General features: G+C 34.6%; 3 protein-coding genes and 2 pseudogenes across 5 annotated transcripts; all 5 read left to right on the top strand.

The window, feature by feature from the left end:
- Positions 1–1372: 1372 nt before the first annotated feature.
- On the top strand, positions 1373–2042 carry LOC145595775 (putative steroid-binding protein 3). The gene has a single exon (XM_081652197.1). The coding sequence runs from the start codon at positions 1534–1536 to the stop codon at positions 1831–1833; it is 300 nt and encodes a 99-aa protein (XP_081508323.1). The 5' UTR covers positions 1373–1533; the 3' UTR covers positions 1834–2042.
- A 5842-nt stretch (positions 2043–7884) lies between these two features.
- On the top strand, positions 7885–12068 carry LOC145593765 (ubiquitin C-terminal hydrolase 22-like). The gene is made up of 3 exons (XM_081650115.1): positions 7885–9108; positions 9786–9904; positions 10663–12068. Exons 1-3 carry the CDS (start codon positions 8300–8302, stop codon positions 11409–11411), a joined length of 1677 nt encoding a protein of 558 aa, XP_081506241.1. The 5' UTR covers positions 7885–8299; the 3' UTR covers positions 11412–12068.
- A 2060-nt stretch (positions 12069–14128) lies between these two features.
- On the top strand, positions 14129–17560 carry LOC145595773 (inositol polyphosphate multikinase beta pseudogene; annotated as a pseudogene). Its single transcript, XR_014103010.1, has 2 exons — positions 14129–14283; positions 16469–17560. The product of XR_014103010.1 is annotated as an inositol polyphosphate multikinase beta pseudogene (transcript).
- A 542-nt stretch (positions 17561–18102) lies between these two features.
- LOC145594438 (U4/U6 small nuclear ribonucleoprotein Prp31 homolog pseudogene) lies at positions 18103–19110 on the top strand (annotated as a pseudogene).
- A 1727-nt stretch (positions 19111–20837) lies between these two features.
- On the top strand, positions 20838–26052 carry LOC145595772 (putative folate-biopterin transporter 2). Of its 2 annotated transcripts, none has more exons than XM_081652196.1 (6): positions 20838–20903; positions 21277–21840; positions 23830–24089; positions 24225–24320; positions 24402–24572; positions 25110–26052. In XM_081652196.1, the coding sequence occupies exons 2-6, from the start codon at positions 21465–21467 to the stop codon at positions 25704–25706; spliced, it is 1500 nt and encodes a 499-aa protein (XP_081508322.1). In that variant the 5' UTR covers positions 20838–20903; positions 21277–21464; the 3' UTR covers positions 25707–26052. The 2 variants fall into 2 exon arrangements, with proteins under 2 accessions (XP_081508322.1, XP_081508321.1); XM_081652195.1 differs by lacking the exon at positions 20838–20903 and adding an exon at positions 20914–21172.
- Positions 26053–26621: the final 569 nt, after the last annotated feature.

Here is a 26621-nt window from a genome sequence, read left to right as displayed (position 1 = left end):
GTTTTGTTATCAGTCTGGTTGAGATTTTAACTCACTCTTTTTCTGCATTTGAGTTCTCTCAATTATTTACCGATTGCATTCTTATCATGTAACCAAACAGCACTATCGAATGTAGCAATAGCATGATAACGGAGTTGCATGCTGCTGGCACGATTTAATATAAGGTACCTAAGGGGAGGTGGAGCACTTAGTTCATTCGAAATTTCGAACAAATAAGGAGGTGTTTAAGGTAGTGAGTTCCACCTACAGACTGGTATGTGGTATGCCCAACTGTGATGGAGCAGCTAAAGGGTAGTTTGGCCTCGAGAGGCTGAGGGGTGGTGGTGGGAATATAAGAGACTGCTATGCAGGTACAATGTCTTCTTGTAATCGTGTGCCTCGGATTTGGAAGTTGCAGTGACTTCAGAGTTGAGGTTATGCTTTGGTCAGGGGGCTCCCATTGGGAGAGACTTGGAAGTTGGAAACAAGCGCAAGATAAATATTAAAGTCAGTGTTTAAATTCTATAAAGCACGAAAAAAGAAGGTGATAATGAGCAATAAACTTGATTAATCGACCACATGAACAAAAGTACAAAACCTTTACTTCAAGGCCTTCGTCAATGGATACAAAAGAAAAAGAAATGTGTGAGAATTACTCGTATTACTTACCCCTCCTGTATACTTAAAGGTAGGCAATTAGGCATATTTAAGAATATATTGTTGCTCGTTTTTCATTGTTAATTTGTTATGTAGCAAATTGAGTAAACATATTCGTTTTGGTACGTCTATATCTACATATATGCGGTGCATAGCCCGACCCACGTGTTGTGTGTAATGTGGTCAAGTTAAGTGGGTTGAATCCATTGTGCTTGTAACAAATTTTGGAGATGTTACCATGCATGGCCCGAGCCAAAGCATGACACATTATGAAAAATGTGTTGCATCGCACAAAATTGTTCGTGCCGAGTGTGAGCCATATTTTTCTTGGAAAAAGTTATGTTTAATCTTTCTTCACAAAAAAAAAGTTATGTGTAATCTATGCATGCAAGTACAACACAATATCACGTAAAGCTTGGATTTTCATTTAAAAATTCAACCCATCACCTAACTAATAGACACGAAAACCCGACACAAATCAAGGTCTGACACAACCTACATGGCTACATCCATCTTTATCTAAACGTGTCGTAGGAAAGATTAATGGAAAGACACTAATGGCCCCATTGAAAAATACTTTTGACCTAATGTATCAACTTTAATTATCAAGCAGTTGAATAATTACTGCTGGTTCATACAAAATGTAATTAATACATATACCAATTTCCAATTAATCACAAAATTACATTGTAAGTTTGTAACATAAAAATGTATCCTTCAGCTTCGAGTAGCGTAACAATTAGGCGAATCAAAACCCAAAAAGCCAACTCCTTTTTACAAACAAACAACAATTTATATTCACCAACTCAATCTTCACACATTTTCACACCTTCCAACAAAACAAATTCCAAATTCTCTCTCCTAAAAACCCCATTTTTCATCCGAAGAACATCATCAATGGAGTTCACACTACAACAGCTTAAACAGTACGATGGAACTGACCCATCAAAACCCGTTTATGTCGCAATTAAGGGTCGGGTTTTCGATGTTTCAACCGGCAAGAATTTCTACGGACCAGGTGGGGCCTACGCCATGTTTGCCGGTAAAGATGCTAGTAGAGCTCTTGCTAAGATGAGCAAGAATGAAGACGACGTCGTTTCCAACATTGATGGCCTTTCTGACAAGGAACTTGAGGTTCTTGCTGATTGGGAGAAGAAGTTTGAAGCTAAGTACCCTGTTGTTGGTCGTGTTGTTTGAAAGTTTTAATCTTTATTGAAATTATAATAATAATGGGGTAGTATGATTAATTATGTTGGTCTTATGTTTATGTTATGAAATTTATGGAAGAAATTGTTGTTTAATATTATAATTTGTATGTTGGTGTAATTTGAGTATTTGGGTTGTTGATGGAATTCTGATGAGAATTGTAATGTTTTAACTTGGTTAATAAATTTGACTTTTTCTAATGTTGTATTTGATATTTTTATTTTGAGTTTTATATGGTTTGATGAATGTAATGATTTGGGTTGAGAATTGAAAGGTTGAATTGATTTGAATTTGGTTTTGATTGATTGGTTAAATAGTCAGAATTTCAATGTTGGTGTGACTTTTACGCAGGGTTTGATGAATTTATTGATGTAGGTTGAATATTGAAAGGTTGAATTAATTTGAATTTGGTTTGATTGAAAGGTTGAATTTCAATGTTTGCATGACGTTGTGAATGGTTTGATGAATGTAGCTATGTGGGTTGATATTTGAATTGTTGAATCAACTCGAATTTGGTTTGATCGTAAAGTTGTATACCAATGTGGGTATGACTTTTGTGTATGGTTTGATGTTTATAAGATTTGGGTTGAGAATTGAATGGTAAATTAACTTGAATTTGGTATGATCAGCTTCAATGTCTGTACGACTTTTGTAGTTTTGTGCATTGTTTTAGGGAAGTACTGGTTTGGGTTGAGATTTGAATGATTGAATTAACTCTTGGTTGATTAAATAATTGAGCTTCAATGTTGGTATGAATTGTGTGTATGGTTTGATGGATGTAGTTATGCGATTGAAAGTTGAAAGGTAGAATTATCTAGGATTTTGTATGATCAGCTGGTTGAAAAGTCAGAATTTTAATGTTGGTTTAACCTTATGTATCTGGATTGCTGATGGATACTTGATAAATAAATTGACCTTTTGAAGCTGTGTGTGATTTTCTTATGCTAGTGTCTGTATATGGTTTGATGGATGTGTTGTGGATGGTAGAATTAACTTTAAAATGTTGTATATTTCTTCAGTTTTAGGCTCTTTGATGGATGTGAATTCAGAATTGTATGTGAATTGATTGATATAATGATGTATGCTGGAAGTTAAAAGTTAGAATTTTGTTTTCCCTAGTTCTGGTGCTTGTTGAACATGAATTCAGGATGATTTCATGAGAAAGTTATGGGTTTTTCCATGTGGTTGTTGATAGATGATTCAAATTTTTTGGAATCATGTATATATTTATTGATGAATGACTTTGTTGTTAACTAATTCTGTCAATATTGGGTTTTAAATGTATTCATTTAGTTTCTGTAAGTAGTTTAGTAAATTAAATTTACTGGATTTGTTACATCTTTGTTGATGACAGATGACTGACTATGTGGCTGCGCTGATTTTAAACTTTGAATGTTAATTAGGGTGTTCTTCCATGACCATCTTGGTTGTTCAAGTAGTGATAGAGATGTGGATTTTTACATGGAATGTTATCTCAGATTTAGGTTGCTTCTTAGTCATAAATTTGTGCTGTATCAATAGCTTTCTATTCTTTATATTCTATTTGTTAATTTTTCATGAAGTGTAATGTAAACTGCAAGTCAATTTAATTAATTAAGAGAGGGATGCTGTTGGGAATTAGGTATTTAACTATGAACCTTCCAAAAGTTGTCCATCTTTGTGGTAAAGATTGTCTTTATGTTGTGAATTTGTGATCACTCATCTGCTAAGTGCTATTTAGTGTTGTAATTCTGTATAACTTTCAAGCTCATTTGGTTTTTTTTTTCCTGCCTCAACAAATAAAGAAAGTATACCCTTTTTTAATAAGTTAAGTTTATATTGTGGATGTTTAATGGTAGTATGATACGTAGTGTTATTAAATTTTTCTGTTATAAGATGTAACATTTAGTCTTCTGCTTCAATTTTTCTGGCTAATTCATAGGCATAGTAATTTGACCATGAAATATGGTGATTGGTTTGCTTATATTTGATAAAGGGTAATTGTTCCTTTCCCTCTCTGTCAATGTGCCAAATGCGAAAATAGAAAGCTCTTTTGAGGATGTGGGTGGGGAGAGCGTATTTATGATGGTGTTTCAGTTTCTCCTTCCAGTCTTTGTCGCATTGATTCAAATCAGAGTCCAGTTTTGATACTTGCTACAGGTCTGTAAATCAAATTATTCTCTAGAGTCAATACTAGTAAAATCACTGTGGTATTTTTTTAGGCTGCCAGTTACGGACTAACGGTAGTTATTAAAGAGGCTTAAACATTCTTCATGCTGGATAGGTATTGCCTAGGTTGAATGGTCATGAATTGCTCATTACAAACGAGGTAACAAGTAGCTTATGATTGTCGCCACTCCTACTTTCAAGCACAGTCCCCTGTTTATATCTGTTTGTGATGTTTCCATTGTTTGGTCTTTATAATCAGCCTATCGGTTTGCCTCAACTCTAATTTTGACCTCCAGAATCCTTTGAGTCATAGGACAACACATTGGATAGCTGATGGCCTGATGTGGCTATTGTCATTTCTTGCTGAAGTGTACATATGTTTGTGGAACTGAGTTGATAACTTGATTATTTTTAAAATTTCTTGTTTCATTATAGTTGGTGATTTGAAGAAAATGTCCCCCGAGTATATGCTAGGCACATTAAAGAAAGAAGCATTTGAAACTTATTTCTATGGTAAAAAAATTCTATTATGGTATTGTGGATGTTTACCCTTAATTGTCTGGATTACAGTTTTCATGGCTATTTTATGCCTATAAAGTAGTATTCTTTTTGTAGTTTTCTAGAAGGTTTGACTTCTGGAGCTATAGCTTTATAGAGTTGGTTATATTGGATGCAAATATGCAATTATAATGATGCAATTGTTTTATGAATAATATATTTGTCACTTTATAGTGGAAATATATGAAGTACCCGGCATTATTCGCTCAGCACTTCAGCTGATTTTCCATTTAATTTTTATGGGAGGTTTTGAAGCAAGATGTGGTCTTCTTCCATCTAAAGGGAATGCAATTGTGGTTTGTCTTAGGTGATCCTATGTGCAAGGAAAATTTCTATTGCATATCCAATTATCTGAGATGCTGTAATGGCACTATTTCTGATGCTGCAGCTCAATTTTTCATGTTTTTGTTTCATTCGTCTTTTAAACTTCTTTGTTTACTCATTCTATTTTTGGTTTTTCCCTCTCCCAGTTTGGCTGTCGATTGACTTTGTTCTGCTGATTTTGAACTTTGTGTGTTAATTTTGGGTGTTTTTTTGCCGATTTTATTCCAAATGTCTGTAAACATTTTCTTGAAATGTAATATATATTTTGAGTTATTTTGTTTTCAAAGAAAGCAATGCTGGCATAAACTAGGTGATTACGCTCTATATCTCCACGACTCCATGTGGTTCTTGCAGTATATTTTCCAATCTTCTTTTATGCTACCAGTTATACAACTATTAAAATGTATAGTTTTGGGATCATCATGGGTCATGTTTGTGTCTAATTTGTGGGGCAGTGAGTGTCATGATTTTGTGAAAGATGTGTTCTTGTTTGATGCTTTTATAGAAAAGTGATATCTTCATTCTAACTCAAGGATATTTTTGATACTGTCTTTTGTTTACCACCTCAATAAACTGAAAAAGTATACAACTTCTTTTCTATAAAGGAAGTAAGCATTGATTCATGTCTTGGATATTAGATGTTAGAATTGTAGTTAATTCTGTTGCAAGATGAAGGGTTTAATCTTCTGTTATGTTTATCTTTCTGATTTGTATGCGTATAGTATACCCTGTCCTTGGCATCCTGTGGACTGTTACGATTTTATTGTCTTATCAGTTGAAGGAACACTGCTCTTTTATGTGCTAAAAACAATAGATGTTTGTCTGTTTTTTATGACAGCTAGCTATCCTTTACAAAATTCTGTCATGTATGAAAATTGGTTGATGTTATATGGCTATGTTTTTGAATACTTTTTCACTGTTAGTTGGCAATAAAATGAAGAAATTGCGCCCGAGTTGTGCTAGATGCATTAAAGAGAGAAACATGAGGGGCTTAGTTATAATATGTCTGACATTGCTAAAGGTTTGGTTGTTTCCCCAATCGTCGGGCTTAAAAGCTGTCATGGATGTTCATCTTATTAAGCTGCACGCTCTTTGTTGCTTCCTTTACTTGATGAAGATCTAGCATCAGTTGTTATAGCCTTATAGAGGTTGGTCACATATGTTACAACTATATTTATAAAATGCTTTCATAAATGAATTATACTCCATATTATCTTTAGCTCAATATTTAGATTTCGAAGTAAGCATTATTCATTCAGCTGATGTTTCCTTACCCTTTGGAAGGGAGGTTTTTAAACAAGATATGGCCCTCTACCATGCAATGAAATGAATCTGTGGTTCATCATATGCAAGATGACTTTTTGTTGGTCTATATATTACGGCACAATTGCTGCTGTTTACGAGTATCTGTATACCAGAAGCAGTTAGCTAACTCAGCTTGTGATTGTTGCGATGTAGGAGTGTATATGATCTGCACTATTTTCTTGCTATGCTTTAAGCTTTTTGCTTTTTAAACTCATTACTCAACCCCAGATTCTGCATTGAGCTCACTGAGCCTTGGGACTTTACGCTTGGATTGATTCTCACACTTTAATCAGCGGCTTGATATCTAAGTGGGGCCGACTGGTGGTGTCGAGCGACCTGGTAGGGAAGCCACAAGCTGGTCAATGTAGTAGCTCAACTTGTAAGGCGGCAGTTGGTTTCTTGCACTGCTTTCGGTTTTTGCAACACCATCAGATCTAAAGTTTAAATGATACGGTATTCAAATTCCTAGTTGCCCTTGCGATGATGTGAGGCAAACACAAAAACTAAGGAGCCTAGAAGGCACATTGGCACCAAAATTTAGGGCATATACTCGAACGCTTTCGTTTATACAGGGCAATGTGAATAGACTTCTTTCATAGTCCATAAATGTACAAATAGGCCACTTTCATAGTCTTCTTTCATTTGGTCTTGTGACTTTGTGAGAGTTTGGGGACATGCAAGTCTCCTCTAGTTTTGTAAGTAATTATGATGTTCCCATTGATGATTTTGTAATTTTATTGATGAAGTTCATGATAATGAAAATAAAATGCAGTATTATAATGTGCATCCTACTCATCTTTAAAAAAAAATAGAGTACAGTTTACCGATTTAATATCAATCAATCAAAGTCTTAATCCCATAAGTGAGATCGGTAGGCTATACGATTCAAAAAAAAATAAAAATTGTATCTCTTCATGTTACATGTTCTTTAACCGAAATTCATGTTCTTTTTACTACTTGATCTTGTATTATGTTATATATCATATTCATACTAGAATCAAAGGAACATTATAGAAAATAAGTGGCAAAAATAAACTATACATTATACCTATAATTGATGCTAGAGCAATTATAGACAAGAAGTATGGCCCTAAGGTATGGGGTAAGGGGAAAGGGAGGGTCAATTTAAACAGGTCTTATACGCTGTAAAATTGCCTAATTTATATTCGAAGAAATGTAGTGACTACTACTTGAGAAGTGAAGTTTTGAGAATAAATGGTTTTAATCTTATACACGTCTGTTGTTTTGACTTACGATTAAAGGTTATGTACTTATTCAATACAAATGTAAATCACTGCAATGATAAATCAACGAAACTAGTCATATTAGCCAATAAATTTACCATACATAAAAAACCGCAAAAAGACAATATTATAGACAAGTTTAATCAACACCAACATACTCAAAACATAATCATCTAACTTATCAAACATCCACATAATATTCAATAATATTTCTTCTTCTTCGCCTTGAATGCCTTAATACTATATTACAATTAACTTATTGTAAAGTGTCCTCAACTTATTTTTAAGTCTCCTCTATGAAATCTTCAAAATGGATGCCAAATTGACAATAATCAAGGCAATAAAGCAACCACATACCCTCCCAATAATAGTACAACCCCGAGAAATAAGGTAGAAAAATTAAAGTAGCAAAAAAAAATTAATTATATATATATAAAAAAATAATTAAAAAAAAACCCAAAAAAAAGGCAAAAATTGCAAAAATCCCAAATTGAAGTAGAAAGTGTGAGTGCCCTATTATGTGACTAACTCACCGCCCCACCTAAAGTAGTCTTAGACCACCACCCGTCTTCTTCCTCCACCCCCTCTTCTCCTCCCCTTTGCCTTGGAAAAGTCTTTTTCTTTTTCTTTTTTTCTTCTTATTTTTATTATTATCTTTCATTTTTATCAATCAAGATTTGATCTTTCATCTTGTATTATCTTCAATCTTACAAATTTTAATTGTATTAATAATATCATTTGATAACCCTATTAATACAATCATTATTCTTTGTATTTTTTTTTAAAAAGAGATTAGATCTCTGTTTCTATATCTGCCCTGAATCTAACATCTAATTTCGCAATTTTTTCTAAAATAATTATTATTTTGTTGATTGTAGATGTATACAAAGAACCCATCTTTTTCAATCCCAAAACCATGTAAACATCTCTCAAATCTCAAGCTTAAACATGGGTTAAATTGTTATACCCACCTCAAAAATTACCTAAAATCAACCCCAAATGCTAAAAATCCAATCTTTTTTAGTCACAAAGATGATTCCCCCAGATGCAGTTTTTGTTCTGGGTCTAGTAAGGGTAGATTTTACATTTGTTTAATTTGCTCAACAATTTCTTGTTTCTCAAATTCAGATTCACCAAATCACACCCATTTGCATTCTGACTCTAATAATGGCCATGAAATAGCTGTTGATCTTGACAGAGCAGAATTATATTGTTGTGTATGTTGTGATCAGGTGTATGATCCTGATTTTGACAGGGTTTTCATGTCTCAAAATTTCGAGGAAATTAAGAATACTCAATCAAAAATTAGTACTAGTACTACTTCAATTAGTAGTAGTAATGGTTGTAATGGTAGTAGTTTAAGGAAAGTATCATCAGTTGAGTTGGATTTGATGAAATCGAAACAATTAGTTGTTTTGAGAAGAGATCCGAGGTCAAAAATGGTGTTTCCTTTAGGATTAAGGGGTTTGAACAATTTGGGAAGTACTTGTTTTATGAATTCTGTGTTGCAAGCATTGCTTCATGCTCCTCCTTTGAGGAATTACTTCTTGAGTGACAGCCGCCATCGAAAATCTTGTAAGAAAAGGTCATCTGATCAGCTGTGTTTGCCTTGTGATATTGATGATCTTTTCACTGCTGTTTTCTCTGGTGAACGATCTCCTTATAGCCCTGCTCAATTTCTTCACAGGTATCCTCATTCGTTCGAACTTCGAAAATCGATGTTTATCTCCATTTTATTCATAATGTTTAAGGTTGATATATGGTAGTATATGTTACATGTTGTATACTTGAATAATGTTTCATTTTGATAGAAATCTTGATAATGGTATAATTTTTTTTGCTAGAGAAGTTGTAATGTGTGAGGATTTTGTGAATTGTGAGTGTTTTTGGATGAAGTATATGGATATCAATATATGGGAGATCATGTTGCATTGGATTGGGATGACTGAAGGACATAATCTATGTGAGCAACTCGACTTGACTCATGGGATGGTTTCTTAGTCCGTGAAGACGCCGACCCTATAGATTTGGAATGAAGGCTTTGATATTGTTCTTGTGGTGGATAGGAATATGGGGCAGCTTTTGCATGATTTTTTAGTGATTGAGTTGAATCTTTGTTTCGAACTATGGTTTGGAATTACGGCTTTGATATTGTTCTGGTGGTGGATAGGATAATAGGAACATGGGGCAGCTTTGGGACAATTTTTGGTAATTGGGTTGTATATCTTTGTTTAGGATTTTGGTTTAAATGGATGGTGTGTTCTGACTGTTTGCTTGAATTGATGTGTGGTTTCTGCTGTTTCGGTTGAATTTGCATCTTTGGTGATTCCACCTGAGATAAAAACTTCTTTTTTGTCTTTACAGTTGGTGGTTGCACTCAGAAAATCATGCAACCTATGAGCAGCAGGATGCACATGAATTCTTTATATCAATTCTTGACCAAATACATGAGAAAGAATCCAAGAACTTGAAGCTGAATGGAGGTGGGTGTTAGTGTTAGATTTAGGTGTTTTGTCCGTCTTTGATTTGTAATTGTGGCACAACAATATCAAGAAAGCTAAAAGTTAAAGTGTAAGCTTAGAGCGACGAAATTTGTTCTGAAATGCAATCACTGTCCTTAACTGTATAATATGAGGCACAAATATTGTCTTCTGCTTCACGAGGGCCCAAAGAAATTTGAATGGATCATATAATGGAATTTTTCTAAGCTGTTTATGTGATGCTGTCTGTTCCCCAAAGGAAATTCATGTTTTCTCATTATATGGATGTTTGAAATAGTTTGTTGGGATGTTTGTGTTGTTTCCCACATATTAGTATACTAATATCAGTTCAAATTGCTATCAATATAGGGAAAACAGGGAAAGATAGATTCTTTGTTTCATTCGAAATGACTAATGCTATGAATGTTAAATGTGCTTGAACTTTAGAATTCTTTAGTAACTTAAAGAATAAAATACTTCCTATTTTCCATATACATATTAGCTTGTCAGTTGGATTTCAAAACCTCTAAGATCAAACTTTTAGCATCGTATAGGTCTTTTATTATGTTAGTTATACTTGTACTTTCACATTATTATTCAAGCTTATTATTACAGATTGATGATAAGAGTTGCAGGACCTCGGAAAGATTGGTCAAATAAGTACTTTTGGAAGTTGAAATGTGTGAAGTAGTTAGTGCTGTTGAACCAACTATTATATTTAGTGATCCCTCTTCTAACACAATGAATATTCTTTGTCACAGATGTAAGAGACTGTGAGTGCATTGCACATAGGGTATTTTCCGGCCTTCTGCGATCAGATTTGTCTTGCACTGTATGTGGGACCACTTCAACTACTTATGATCCTTTTATTGACATATCTCTTGACTTGGATAGCCAAACAACCCATGCAAGTAGCAGCGACAACATGACAATGCTATCAAGTTGCCTGGGTCATTTTACAAGGTCTGAGAAGCTGGGATCTGATCAGAAGCTTCTTTGCGGAAATTGTCAAGAAAGGCATGAATCATTGAAACAATTGTCATTCAGACAGCTTCCCTTGGTTCTCTGCTTACATATTAAAAGGTTTGAGCATTCCCATGTCCGAAAAGTTTCCAAGAAGATTGACCAATACGTACAGTTTCCCTTCTCTTTGGATATGTCCCCATATATGTCATCGTCTATAGTCAGAAGTAGGCATGGGAATAGAATGTTTGCTCTTGAAGATGATGAAGCTGATGTTGTTACAGACTATGAGATTTTTGCTGTAGTAACACATTCGGGGATGCTTGAATCTGGGCACTATGTCACTTTTCTACGTTTGCATAACCAGTGGTATAAATGCGATGATGCATGGATATTAGAGGTTGATGAAGCGACTGTTAGAGCTTCTCAGTGCTATATGATATTCTATTTGCAGAAAATGCTGTATCACAAAACGAGTGATGACTTGATCTGCTCGCCTATTTCTCCTAGAAGAGATGCATTCCTTCCTATAGCAGGTTGTTGCTGATTGATAATGATGTGTTTTCTGCTGGATTTAAGAGGCTTGAAAAATGCCATTTGGACCCTGTGGAGGTCGCATACATGCTGCCAATCAAAAGAAGTCACTGCAAAGACTCGGAAATCTTTGCATGAACTGCCTGTCTGGTGCATGCTTGAGATATGCAGGACCCAAATGAAATCTGGCTGATCTTTGATTCGAGAGGTTCCTGAATAACCTATTTGAAATGGAGCTGATGAGGTACACTGCAGAGTAAAATGCCGATGAAGCCATCGCTTCTAATTGTTACAGGCACCAGAAGCTTCAATGTGTTTGATAGTTTTCATAGGCTGCTAACAGAAAACTGCAGCAACAGAGTTGGAGGGTGTGATATCATGCTCATTGAAATATGAGATACCGAAAGGCTCCAACTTTAAACATTTGCAGAAAATCATGGTAAGGAGATTCCAGGAAAAAAAAACAAACAAAATATTCTTGTATAGAATAAGCGGACAATTATGTTTAGCTTGATTTTTCTCATTTTGTAATGGCCTAGAATTTTTTGGTGGTCAATGTTAACTTCTTCGAACCATAGAGATTTTTTTCCCCCTCTTTTCATTCATGTATTTCTTTGCTAATTGCAATTGTGAAATTATGAATTCGATAGGCATGTCGCCATTAACTGTTCATGTAAGGCTTAAGTTCAATATCATGAAAATTATGTACTGGGTAATTCTTTTCAACTTGCTTTGTGGAAGTTTTTAATTGCATAAACTGCTATACCGAGAATTAGATCATATGGTGTGATTTAACTTGGTTGTTTTTGTTATGCCATTCATTTTATATTACTGTATAAGACTTGGTCTGTTTGCCTTTTATGCAGAAAGTCTTTCTATTCTGTAGTTGTTGTACCTATAATAAAAGACTATATATTCGGGCATTAAAAGACTAAAATTTGAATGGTTAAGCCGAGACTTGGGTCATCAACTCATCATATTAGATTAATCCTAATTCGGGTTAGCTAAGATTAAGCACGATTTTAGGTTTCATAACTTCTACAATTGGTTGTTGGGGGTAGTGGTGATTGGGACTACACTTGGTAGGAAGAACCCATGTTCGATCACCCACAATAACAATCGGGAGGGGATTGAAACCTAACCTGAACTGATTCCCGAATCTGAACTAGCACAAAGGCTGAACCAAAAAGGTTTCATTAGTGATTTATTTTTTTAAGAATACGGCCCCAAAAAATGAGCTCGATCCCCCCTCCCTCCCCCCCCCCCCCCCCCCCTCCCAAAGGCTGAACCAAAAAGGTTTCATTAGTGATTTATTTACTACAGGTCACAATATCAAATACTATTAGAATTATGAATTATCCAATATTATCACACCTATCCTAGTGCGTTCTTTTCGTTCGTGATTAAAATATTAACGTAATTAATGATAATTTTTTCGAAAAAGGTATAGAGAGTTGTAGAAATATATAGCAGAATTTAGTGCAACCAATTTGTCACATTAAGCTACTTGATACATGCTTGTCTGGAATGAGTTGTGGACTTGTGGATACTTAACATGTCAATCAAGTATGCTTTGTGACAAACTCGTGGTGATGAGTTGATGGCCCATATTTTGTCTATTTCCCTAATGCCCAAAAACTTTACTATTCTTTTATTTTGTATTATTGACTTTTTAGATATTTGTACATTAAAATTCTAGCTTAGGATTAAGTTAGGGGTGGAAATGACCTATTTGTTTATTTATTTTTAAAATTTTGGTTTTCATTAGTAAACATTATTTTTATGGGATAACCTTGTATTGTTGAATGTTTGGTAGGTGAATAGGTGATAAAAAAATTGATGGTAATATTAATTGTTTTGAATACAATGTCGGCAAGAAAAGAGGAGTTGTATTTGTAAAGGGAATGAGAATGAAAACTACAACATAGTGTCTAGGTAAGAAGAAATGTTTTATGATTGATCTCATAATCTCAAATTTAGAAGGCTCAATCCTTACCATTTGACCATACTTTACTTGATAGCTATCAATGTAGAGTTGTACGAGTATTTGTACATTGATAAGCACTAGAGTGAATTCGTGGTGATTTACGGGAAATATTTATGTTTTGAGGGAAACAAATCCATCTCAAACATGTAAATAAAAGTGAAAGTTATAAATAAAGTTATTTTTTGTTGTAAGTTGTATTTGAAATGGCTACGTTTTAAATTTTAAGAATTATCATAATCAAAATCAATTAAAACCGACTTCTAATACACTATACTCGGTATGAGAGAGCAAGTAATCAAGCCGTTTATACTAGACATTCCAATGTCATTTTACCAATTCCTTTTAAACACGAACTTTCACATCATTAATAGTCAGTTTTTGTACTTTTAAATCGTTCTTCATTATAAATCTATAAGTACAGAAACATCCCGTGCATCCTAAAACAGTAGTAATACGAGATGGACCGAGAAAGTTTTTATATTCTTAGAGTCTGTTCTCTTTAGCTTAATTTCAGTCCAATTCAGCTCCAATCAGTTCAATTCAGCTCCTAATTTCCTTTTCTCATGATATATTCATTACAGCTTTATTCAATTCATTTCAGTTCAGCTTACTTTAGTAGATGACCCTGATTTCCTACTTGTATTAATATTCTAATCACTATTAGCGTCAGTAGCGCGAAAGTTGGTCCCTTTATTGTTCACGTCTCTTTCCGTATATTTTAAGGTCCGTTTATTTATTAATAAATCCCCAGAACTTCTTCTCTCTCTCCTCTTTTTGCTGCCCAGTTTATGCAAAAGATAAAGAGAGTGTGGAAATAAATAATCAGAAAGGCTAAAAATTGCAGCAATTTCTTCGTTCAGAATTTACAAGAAACGTTTCTAATTTCTGGGATTTATCTGTCAGTTTCTATTCTACTCTCTTGCTACTTTTTTTTTTTTTTTTCTCACATTTTAATTCTTGCTTTTCTGTGAATTTTTGCTTTTATTTTGTATTTTTGCTGAATTTTATATTTTTAATTTGTTGATTATTTATTTATTTCTTTTTGGGTGTTTAAATTAATGGTTTCTGAATCATTTCTGGATTACATGCGCGAACTATTTAAATTGTTGCTTGGAATTATTATAAAGTTTAGATTGGCAGGTAAAAGGTAAGAGCTTTTTGCTGTGCAAATTGTAAAGTAATGTTTACTCTTGTTTATGATTAAAATGTGTGATAAAGATAAGAGATTAGATCCCAAGGATCAAGATGAATTAGTTGTTTATGCCCTTAATTATACTTAATTAAGCACATAGTTTATTGTAGGTCCCACTAATGGCAATCTAGGAATTTCTAGATGTGTATAATTGTATAAACCCCTTTCAAAATGATTTCATGTGATACCTTGAGTTGCCTAGTTGATTTTATGTCAATTGTGCCTAAGGTTAGTAAGGACAAGAGGTGGGGTTATGTTGTACATATTCAAGATGTGGGATTATGTTGTTTCGTCGAGGTAGCTTAGTTGGTAAAGTCTTTAGAAAGCGGGGTCAAAAGCCGGGTTTGAAACTCTTATCTATAATCAGTATAATGTCCCCTTTGTGGATCATGAGAACGGTCAGAGAAACCAGTAATCAAATTTGTGTGTGGGAGGATAGAGTTATGGTCAATTGCCCAATAGGAGCCAATGGATTTAGGGATTACTCTTGTTTTGCACATTGGCCCTATGAGATGATATGGTCAAGGGATCTGTTGGGTTGAAAAGGCTATTAGGATATATAATAATGTTAACATCTCAGTGAAGGTAGCCTTTTGTTCTTCTATTCCAATTTTCTCTAGTTTGTATTTTGAATGCAAAACTTGAATTTTTATTCCTGACCTACCAAATTTATGCATTTGTATCGTGTCGCGTGTGAGCACTAATTTGAGGATAATCTTCTGCACAAGGCTCTCCTGTATACTTGATTTTGGCACAATCTTGGTGGTTGAACACAGTTTTTTGTTTTTGTGCTCAAGTGTTCTGTGTTTGAACTTTGAAGTACAGAAGACGGATTGTTTTTCATTTAAGTTTTAGATTCATTTACATGAGATGCTAATTTTTCCTTCTATCTATCCACTTATTCTTCTTTTTAAACTAACTGATTTGGCTCGTACAGATTTTTATTTTTATTATTATTATTTTTATTTTTTTTTTTATTTTTTTTTTTTTTTTGTTTACTAATCTACTAGGTAATTGGTTTTGTCAGAAACTAATTTCCAGGACAATGGCCTCAGTATTCTGGAAACGTCCCTGGTGGTGGTGGTGGGGGGGGGGGGGGGGGGTTAGTTTTAGAGTTTTGTTGACCTTCATTGATTCTTGTATTAGGATATACTCCGTATTGAACAGGCTGTAATTTGTTATCTTTGCTAAGCTTTATTATTTGTGGTTGGCTTTGCATTGATTCTTGTATTCTTGATGTGTAGTTTAAGTAGGAAGTCACTTTAGCCTACCAAGAGTAATTTAAGGATCACTTTTAGCTTGAAGAAAGCCCCACCCAAATTGAGACTCTTGTTCTTGATGATGTATTTAAGATGAACAAATTTCCGTAACGATGTTCTTGAATGTCAAAGATATAGGGAGGAAGACATGACATCAGTGTGTTGTCTATGTGGTTCTCACTGATTTTTCTGCTCAAGGCCAGGGTATCCTAGAACTCTAGGCGTGGACAAGCCTTCATTTGACCAAAGAGTTAGATGGAAGCTGCTGAGGTTGGGTGTACAAAATTATAATAAAAATACAGTTCCAAGCATTAGTTTGCTGTATTATTATGGTGCATACTTGACTTTAACGCCTGTTCCTGAGGAGAGGCAGAGCTGTCGTGTTTTAGGGTGTAAGACGTTAGTTGAAGCCATAGAGATATGAGTTGTCATAAAAAACTTGCTTAAATTTTCAGATTGACTTGACGATTGCATTGCTTGAAATTTCTTTTCTTTAATGTTGTAGAGACTAAGTTAAAATAGTTTGTCAAATTTAGTTTACCGGCATATGATCAATATATGTTGACCAAAGGGTGTGGAGATGATGGATACTTTTAATCCCTAATCCTGTATTGGTTTCCTTTGTTCTGCAGGAATATTACTGAAAATTTGGTAGCTATGTCAAAAAGTGTGCCAGTGTTTAAGATCCCAGATCACCAGGTTGCCGGACACCAGGCTCTTAACGGACAGCTTGGCCCACTTGTAGACGAATCAGGCTTATTCTACAAGCCCCTCAAGGGTGATCGGGGCTTAAGAGAGGCTGATTTCTACAAGACATTTTTAGCTGATGTCAGAGTGCCTGACCACATCCGCAAATTCTTCCCCAAATCTTTTGGCACCCAGACTCTTGAGGCTTCTGATAAATCTGGGCCCCTTCCTCACCTTGTTATGGAAAATTTAATGTCAAAATATGCAAATCCCTCCATCATCGATTTTAAGATTGGTTCTCGAACTTGGTACCCTGAAGCCACAAATGAGTACATTGACAAATGTTTCAAAAAAGACAGAGAAACCTCTAGCCTTTATTTGGGTTTCAGGGTATCAGGGATGCAAATCTACGAGAATCAAGATTTAGGCTATTGGAAGCCTGATCGAAAGCTGACCATAACTTATACAGCTGACGATGTCAAGTTGATTTTGAAAAAGTTTGTCTCGTCAAATCAAGCATCAGATTTCAAAAAAGAACCGGACTGTAAATTTGCTTCGACTGTCTATGGTGGTTCTTCTGGCATTTTGGCACAGTTGCAGGAGCTAAAGTCATGGTTCGAGGAGCAAACAATTTACCACTTCTATTCGAGCTCAGTTTTGATTGTTTTTGACAAGGGATCACTGCTGGAAGGTAAAAAGGCGGTTCCTACAATCAAGCTTGTTGATTTTGCTCATGTTGTAGAAGGCAACGGCGTTCTTGATCATAACTTCGTGGGCGGGCTCTGCTCACTGATCAAATTCATCTCCGACACCAACAAAGACTGCTAGTAGAACGGAGAGTAGGTTTTCACCACCCATAATCCCTGAGTTGAATCTTTTGGCAATTGTTTTAAAGCTCAAACACACACTCTTTACTTGCTGCTTTTTTTACGGTTATTTTTTTAGGCATGATAGACGTTTTTATCTTAAGCTCCGAGCCTCCGAGTATGAAATATCATAAAAAATCCGTTCAAAAAAAAGTATCATAAAAATTATACAGTAGGTACTTTTTAGTAGTTAATTTTTTATACTCGTATTTTATTCCTTTTACCATAAATAATGTTAAATTATTAATGAGGTACTTTCCAAAAATTTTCTATATTTCCATAAAACTACAAATTCGGATAATATCTAAAAATAAAATAATTCAAAATATCTAAAAATAAAATAATTCAAAATATTAATATTACGAAATATAGTAAGATAATATTTGTTGCGGATTAAATATATCTTTTAATATTTTGTATATCTTTTTTATTATTTTTTTTAATTTTTTTTTTTAATTATAGGCAAATAAATATCTTATGGTAATTTGATATTTTATAGGCAAATAAATATTTTATGGTAAATATTCTTAGTGATTTTATGGTAATTTGACAGTGCATAGGATTAGGAAAATTTAGAGTTCGATAGGCTATATATACTTGTCAAGATCATCAATACTGTACAATTTAAGATTTGCCTCATAAATATTTTACAAATACTCAATACAATCGATCATACCTCATAATATTTTACAAATACTCAATACAATCATATCATGGATGCGTCCGATCTAGGTGACAATTTAGAAATATTACAAAATATTGAAGACAAAATTGTTAAGGAATACAATTTTATTAGGGAATGTTACCGCTTCAAGTTCCCTGAACTTGAAAATCTAATTCATCACCCGGTAGAATATGTTCGTCTTGTCAAGATGATCGGCAATGAAACTGATATGCACCGAGTGTCACATCTCAACGACGTCCTGTCTTCTGCCCTGATCATGGTTGTATCAGTGACAGCTTCAACCACTTGTGGAACGCCGCTTCCAGAGGATCTTTTAAAGAAGACTCTTGAGGCTTGTGATCGTGTTATTGAGCTTGATTCAATAAGAATAAAATACCTCAAGTTTGTTGAGAGTCGGACATTAGATATTGCACCTAATGTTTCCGCTCTGGTTGGGACTGCCACTGCTGCTAAACTCATTGCCGATGCTGGTGGTTTAGTCGAGTTAGCTAATCTGCCAGCTTGTAACGTTAAACTTATTGGGGCTCAAAACAAAATTCTAGCAGGTTTTTCGAGTGAGCTTCGTGTTGGTTATATTGAGCAAACAGAAGTGTTTCACAGTACACCTCCCTCCTTAAGAGGGCATGTGTCTTGTGCATTGGCTGCAAAGTTATCCCTTGCAGCTCGAGTGGATGTCGTGAGAGGAGACTCAACGGGACAAATTGGAAGGAAATTCCTCCAAGAGGTACGAAAGAAGATTGAGAAGTTGCAAGAACCTCCAACAGCTAAGATACAAAAGGCTCTCCCTGTGCCTTACGATTCAAGAAGTAAAAAGAAAAGAGGAGGAAAAAGGCAAAGGAAAGCAAAGGAAAGATATCGAGTAACAGAAATTAGACAATTAGCTAATAGGGTGCAATTTAACGTGCCTGAAGAGAGTTCACTGGGTGATGGGTTGGGAGTAGGCTATGGTATGTTTGGTCGAGATGGATGTGGGAAGTTACGCGTCTCTGCTACTCCAACCAGGCTTAAACTTTCCAAGAAATACTTAGCATCCTAAGCTTCAAAATCAACTCGATCTGCATCATATACTACTTCATGTATGTATGTATTGGTTTTAATACAAATTCTATTACTAATAACATTGATTCCTTTTTCTCGAATATCACAGTTTATAACAATCAGTATTATTGCTTGTTTAATTTGAGACCCACTTATTATTATACAAATTTAAATTATCTTAATTATGTAGTTGCTAGCTTGTTAATTATGAGTATACACCGACAAGAATATTGATTCACACCCACAAATTATCTTAACTATGTAGTTGCTAGTCACAATATGAGATGATTCTTTTTTTTTATTATTATTATTTATAGATTATGTAAATAAATAAAAAAAAACAAGTTAACATTGAACTAGGTGAATGTTACTTAGTCTCACGCTATGATGAAAATGGAACTTAGAAAGTGTTTGGTTTGTGCATAGGGAAGGAATCAAGAAAGGGATTGAAGGAGAAAGGAGAGAAAGCAATATTAATAGGACAATTTTAATGAGTATTCACGATATATATATATATATATATATATATATATATATATATATATTCTTAAATGTATAAATCACTAGTATTAGTCAAATTGGATTACGTGAATAGTGCAAAAAGTCAAAACATTTCGCTTAAATTAAAAAAAAAATATGGAGTAAGTCCATTGTACTATGTTTATTAATATGTGATTGTAGACTAGTAGTTAATATAAATGATAAAAATACATTGAAAGATTAAAATTCGGACACTAGTATTATATTAACACACTAGATTAGCCATTAACACACAAAGTTGATGATTCTAATGAACACCCCACAAGACTATTGTTTCTTTCTTTTTCATTTTTATATTATATGAATCAATCATATTATTCAAAATAAATTAGGTAAATAGTACAAATGCCAAATAGTGTTTTTTTAAAAAATATATATAAAGAGAGTAACTACATTGTGCTATGTTAATTTATACTTCGTACGTGATCGTAGACTTGTATGGAATATAAATGATAAAAATAAAGTAAGAAAGATTAGATTTCGGACCCTAGTAGATCTTGAGGAAGACGGCCACCTGAAATTGTGAAATGTAAAGCTATAGCATTTGGTGTTAGGCTTGCAAAATGATACGACTTCAAGAAGGTCATTGTTGAATCGGACAACTTGGGGCCTGTTCATATTTACTGAATTGAGCTGAACTGAACTGATTGGAGCTGAGCTGAAGTGAACTGATTGGAACTGAACTGAACTGAATTGAGCTGAAATGAATATTTTATGTGAGAGGGAAATTAAGAGCTGAACTGAACTGATTGGAACTGAACTGAACTGATTAGAGCTGAGCTGAACTGAACTGAACTGAAATTAAGTAAATGTGAACAGGCCCTTGATTGTGGTTGATCGACTCTCAAAATGTGTTACCTATTTCACTGATTTAGATTCTATGTTAGAGGATGTTTTCTTTAATTGTAAAGACCTCGATTCTGTCTCATGGTCACATGTTAGAAGGGTTGGAAACTCGGTCGCTCGTCATCTTGTTAGATTAGTGCCCTTTAGTGTTGAACAAGTGTGGGAGAATCATTGTCCTACAGATATATCTTGGTATGTTCTTATGAACAAATTGCCATTGATTAATAAATGGCCCTAAAAAAAAATTGCCATTAAGACGGTAATAACACACAAAGTTGATTTATATTCAAAGATTGCACGTAATACATTTTTTTTAAAAAAAAAAAAAAAAAAAAAAAAGTTGGGCCTAAATTAGTCAACTCATAAAACCTTGAACTCAAGCGACTCTTCAACCACTACTATCAAGTTATTTTTCTGCTCTAAATCTCGTTAATTGCTGTTAATTTGTTTGATTATGAAATGATCCTAAACCAAAAACTTTTATAAAATTATATACTGCATTTTGCAATACCCATGATTTTATAAAAATAAAAAATACCCATGTGAGGATATTCACCTGCATCGAAGTTGAAGTCAAATAAATTCAAAGTTAAATAAAAGAATTATGCATTTGCTCAGATCCCAAATTTCAAATTTTTTGTTGGTATAAATAAATTGATGCAAATTATTCACTGGTCAGTTCATCTTCTTTGAATTTATTGAGTTCAGATTTATTTGAGCTTTTTTTTTTTTTTTTTTTTTTGATTTGGCTAATTATGCTCAATTTTTTAATTCCCAGATGAAAAAGCACTGATTTTTGAGCTTGCTGGTGAATTTTCTGAGCTGAAGTAATGAAGAAATTATCACCCAGATTGTGATTTGTGAGATGTTTGTTTGACTTTTTTTTTTCCTTTAGTTTCAGAAAATTTCACTGTTAGTTAGTTGGTGATTGACTAGTGTTGACATTTGAGATTTTGTTAGTAAATCATGGTTGAAGAAGAAAACCCAGAAACTATGTTGAAAGAAATGGAGGAAGAAGATGATAAAAATGTGCCCAAATTTGGTTTTTGGGATTATATATGGGGACCATTGAATTGGCTCAAAATGCTTGCAAAAGAGATGCATTGGAGTTTTGTGTTTGGGGTGGTGATTGTGTATGGATTTAGTCAGGGTTTGGGTGGAGCCCTAAATCGTGTCGGTACCGAGTATTACATGAAGGATGTGCAGAAATTGCAGCCTTCAGAAGCACAGATTTATCAGGGGTTTACTGCAATTCCTTGGATGGTTAAACCCATTTGGGGTCTAATGACAGATGTGGTTCCTGTACTAGGATATCATAGAAGGCCTTACTTCATATTTGCAGGTAAATTCTGATCAAATTTAAGTATGGTTATTTGGCTTGAAATGTTGTGTATATGAATATGGTTGATATTTCTGCTTTGATTGTGATAGTTAAATTGACTACTAAATATCGGTTTTTGAACAATGTAATGAAGTTTCAGTGTTCAATTACTTGCTGTTTGTTGTTTCTTCTGGAGGTGCTGTGTGCATATAGCTAAGTTTTGATTTTAGGAAGCATATTTGACAGAATAGTAGATTATGAAGGCAGTACTTCACCATATTTTTACTTGACAACAGCATCCCGAAAAGTAATGAATTAATGATGATTCCTCTAAGGACAAAACAACCTTTTAAAAACTGTTAGAATGCTCCCTGATCTCTTAATTTGGTTAGCTTAGTAAGCATTCCACTTCTTGCACCCCACTTGCGGTGCCGTGCTTGTGTGAGAGGTCCTAGTTAAGAATTAGCCTAGATTTTAAGGATGATTGAAGAAGGCATGTGTGAAATATTATACAAAAGGAAAGTAGATAACAAAGTGGAATTTTTCTATTTTTATAACGTAAAATGGACAACAAAGTGGAATCTCCAACATAAAGCTGAAAAATTAAATTGAAGTGGAACTGTGACATGTAGTAGACTTTTTATTCTTTGAGGGTGTTAATTTTTAAGGATATATATCATCCATTTAGAGATGCTAAACACTATGCTAAAAGTGCATCCTGATGATACATTATGCAGAAACTCAAAGCTTCTTGAAAGTATTATTGAGCTTTTTGATCAGTTCAGAGATTACTATTCCACTTCTAGCCAACTTTAGTAGCTGTAACGAAAAGGGTTTACCTCTTTGATTTCCTTCAGAGTCACAGGACTGATCATTAACCATGGATTCATTGGATTGATTATGGAGAATCATGGGATTCTGTAATCCATATGCATTTTAGATGTCTAATGCCTACAAAAATTTACCTTTCTTCTCTTGTTTCCAAGTACCCAGATACCAGTATAGATGCTAAATCCCCTTGGGTGTGTTAAGGGGAGAAATTGGATGTATGTATTAGGTAACCTTATACACACGTTATTGCAAAAAGGCTTTTGTAGCGTTATGGCCCTTAGCTTACAACTTTTGAGGGTCTTTTTTATATAACATTGAGCGTTCTGTGAGCGGGTGAGACATGGTAATCTGTTGTAATCAAAAGTTGAAAACTGACCTTTAGAGAGTTTCAGCCTTTTCAAATTCAGGGGTTGGGGAGAAAGGGGGCATTTACCCCTTTCTTCAAATCCACGAAAAACTAATAGAACCACCTTTGTTTCCTTTGTCTCTTCTGAAATTTTGGATTATCTATCAAACATGATTTTACGGCTGCAAAATCTCAGGGATTGATTATAACTATTTATCCTATTTTTTATTGTTCATACTTTCAAGTCTATAAATTACCTATGTTACTCGGACTCGAGTACCCATGTCCGACACGGGTACGTGTCCAAGTGTCCGACTCGGCTATTTTGTGAAATAATTCTATGATTTTCAACTAAAATGAAGTGTCCATGTGTCATACCCATGTCCGAGGGTCGAGGGTCCGACACGGGTACTTGAGGTAAAATGAAGAGTCCGAGTAACATAGTAAATTACTGTTGTCCTGCACCTATCTTATCTTTAGAAGACTAGCAGAAAGTTTCTTCATACATCACACTTTATCCCATCAAATGACCAAAAGTTGCATATTAGATGCACGAAATAATTTAATTAGAACAATGAAGAGCAATAAATGACTACAGATTGTTTGATTCAATAAAAAGTTGCCTGGTTAGCTAGCGCCCGCAGATTAGATTTCGAGTAGTCACTTATTGTTGGAACTGTATATACTAAGCTAAAGGCTTCCTTAAATAGTTGAATATATCTTACAACATAAGTACATAACACCCTTTTTCACCCAAATCTCAACATGCAAGTGTACTTGTGTGATCACATGTTTCACTGCATGCTTTAACCAGTTTTCTGTGTTGGCTTCAGGTATCCTTGGTATAGTGCCCATGTTGTACTTATCTTTGCACCAGCAGATGCATATCTTCTTTGCAGTGCTGTCTTTAACAATAGGGAGTACTGGGGCAGCTATAGCAGATGTGACTGTTGATGCATGTGTAGCACAGAACTCCAATAAGCATCAGCATCTTGCTCCTGACATGCAAAGCTTATGTTCCTTGAGCTCCTCCATTGGATCACTCCTGGGATTCTTTCTCAGTGGTCTCTTGGTTCACCTCATTGGCCCACAGGTGGAATTCCTTACTTCATTGATATATTTTCTTTGCATACATAGAATTAAAAAAAAAAAAAAAAAAAAAAAACACAAAGCACTTTCATGTTTGATACATGAGTTCATGTGAGATTTTCCCTATTTTGAACAAAAGGGGGTCTTTGGATTGCTGGCAATCCCCGCAGCACTTATATGTCTGGTGGGAATCACACTTCAAGAGCCTCAAACGGTGAACTTCTGTTACAAACAGGTAGCTCACTTTTCTGTCTTTCTCCAATAGGTTTTTGTATCATATTAGTGCAAACGCTGTAGTAATCTCTTTTTGAATCAGGTTGGCCAGAAGTTCCTTGTTGCAACCAAAGCCATGACAGACACACTGAAATTGCCAGATGTATGGCGGCCATGTCTATATCTGTACCTCAGCAATGCTATGAGTCTCAATATCTATGATGGAATGTTTTATTGGTATACTGATTCAGATGCAGGCCCTAATTTTTCTCAGGTATGACTGGAATAATTAACGATTGATTATGAAAATGGCTACATGGTAATCACTTGTGCTTTTGGTCATACACAATAAATATTCAAGAATGGGTACGGTTTAAAGGGTAATTTGATGAAAATTAATTTTAAACCCAGGTCTAGTTCAACCTTTGTAGACTTTACAAATTAGAAAAAGAGATATCCTTTGATTTTTATATAAAATGCCCACTCTAAGGATATATTGCTGTTAAGAATCTTAGGCATCATTCAAGTGAGTACTGGATGTGGCTGTTCTTTTATTCTTGCAGAATATCCCTTGCGATTTTGATTACTTTTTTTTATTTACCTTAGTTTTAGGCTTTTAGCCTTCATTCTTGTCACCTGATATCCCCTTGTATGAATTTATTGAAATGTAATTTAAGTTGTAAACTGAACTCGGTAGACATTATCTAAATATTCTGGGTACGTGAACTTGTCTAAACTTAATTCCACTTTTTTCTGGTAAGGTGAGAACAGACTTAGTATTATATTTCTTTCCTTCTCCCAAAATTTGCAGGAATTTGTTGGCTATATTCTCTCCATTGGTGCAGCTGGTGCCATACTGGGATCACTATTATACCAGTATGCCTTGAAAGATCACCAATTTCGGGATCTTTGTTTTTGGAGTCAGCTTTTATTAGGTTTATCAGGGATGCTTGATTTGATGTTGGTTTTACGGTTGAACTTGAAACTTGGCATACCAGATCATATCTTTGCAGTGCTTGATGAATGCGCATTCCAGTTTCTTGGGAGGCTCAAATGGATGCCGCTTCTTGTACTCAGTTCAAAGCTTTGCCCTTCAGGAATAGAAGGCACCTTCTTTGCACTAATCATGTCTATTGGTAACATTGGTACATTCTCTTCGTCATGGTTAGGAGGTATCTTACTTCATTTTCTGAATATTACAAGAACAGGTTTTGACAATCTTTGGGTTGCCATTTTGATCCGTAACATAGCTAGAATCTCTCCACTCTTGATCATATTTTTAGTACCGAGGACTGATCCTACCTCCTCTATTCTTCCATCTAAAGCCCCAAGTACAGAATCTGCAGAATCTCCGGATGATAGCAAAATTGAGCTAGTATCTCTCATGACCAGCGTTGATAGAAGCTGACATTTTGCAGTCCTTTATGTTGGAGATTTAGGGGATAATTTGTCTAGATAGATACGTGTATTGGTTTTAGGGAACTTAGCTTCAGAGCCGCAGGACTCAATATTTCATCTTCGGTGCCATTGCTGGAGTGAAATAGGTTCTAGTATTCCTTCTCTAGCAATACTAGTTACCTGCATTTTGATTCTTTTATACCTATGAAATCATTCTACAAATTCTTTCACAATGAAAGATATCTATTGTAATTGAAGTTTCGGAAAGAGTTACATATTGATCGCAACAGATTTTTGTAACATGAGTAAAGATTAGTGAAAAAAAATGATATACAATCGAGTATTTTCACAAATCAGTTCACGGCCTCACTTCAACGCTCGTGTGTGGATTTTTGAGGATGATTATGAGATTTCTTGGACTTATTGAGACATCTAATGAACTGTATTCTTCTGTGATGAATCTGTGCTTTAGGTGGAGCAATAACTAGCAGGTTATCCATGTTTATAGCTTTTAATGTTCAGGTTATCCATGATTTTGGTGTATGGGAAGAAACTGAAGCAATAATTTAGACAGGAAATAATTAAGGCAATTAAGTTAATGTTTCCGAAAAATATATCTGAACAATTTGGTGGACTTCGAATTGTTATTATATTGCCTTCTCACCTTTTCCTCAAAAAAACCAAGTCAGTGAAGACTGAAGAGTGTACTTTTGGTGCAAGTCACAAGAGCATTAAAAATTACAAACAGGAAACAGGGGAGGAGGATTTGAACTTACAGCCTATTGTATTTAGGCTCTCGATCTTTGCCACTAGGCCAAGATCTCATCGTTGTGAAGAGTGTAAGTTGTAAGTGATTTTGAAACATCTTGTTGAGGTATGTGCAGCAAGGCCAGAAATTGAATTAAATTGTTATCTAATCAATGTA

The sequence above is a fragment of the Chenopodium album genome, chromosome 19 (assembly GCF_948465745.1).
Source record: "Chenopodium album chromosome 19, dcCheAlbu1.1, whole genome shotgun sequence".
In the NCBI taxonomy this organism is placed as follows: Eukaryota; Viridiplantae; Streptophyta; class Magnoliopsida; order Caryophyllales; family Amaranthaceae; genus Chenopodium; species Chenopodium album.
The sequence above is the reverse complement of the archived record's forward strand: the minus strand, read 5'-3'. Positions and strand labels throughout refer to the sequence as shown.

Bases quoted from the DNA above. Each gene is read 5' to 3' on its own strand.
- LOC145595772 (XM_081652196.1), top strand. From the start codon at position 21,465: ATGGTTGAAGAAGAAAACCCAGAAACTATGTTGAAAGAAATGGAGGAA. The intron at 21,841-23,829 runs GTAAATTCTGAT...TGTTGGCTTCAG, and splicing joins GCCTTACTTCATATTTGCAG to GTATCCTTGGTATAGTGCCC. The intron at 24,573-25,109 runs GTATGACTGGAA...CAAAATTTGCAG, and splicing joins CAGGCCCTAATTTTTCTCAG to GAATTTGTTGGCTATATTCT.
- LOC145593765 (XM_081650115.1), top strand. From the start codon at position 8,300: ATGTATACAAAGAACCCATCTTTTTCAATCCCAAAACCATGTAAACAT. The intron at 9,109-9,785 runs GTATCCTCATTC...TTGTCTTTACAG, and splicing joins CCTGCTCAATTTCTTCACAG to TTGGTGGTTGCACTCAGAAA. The intron at 9,905-10,662 runs GTGGGTGTTAGT...TCTTTGTCACAG, and splicing joins GAACTTGAAGCTGAATGGAG to ATGTAAGAGACTGTGAGTGC.
- LOC145595775 (XM_081652197.1), top strand. From the start codon at position 1,534: ATGGAGTTCACACTACAACAGCTTAAACAGTACGATGGAACTGACCCA.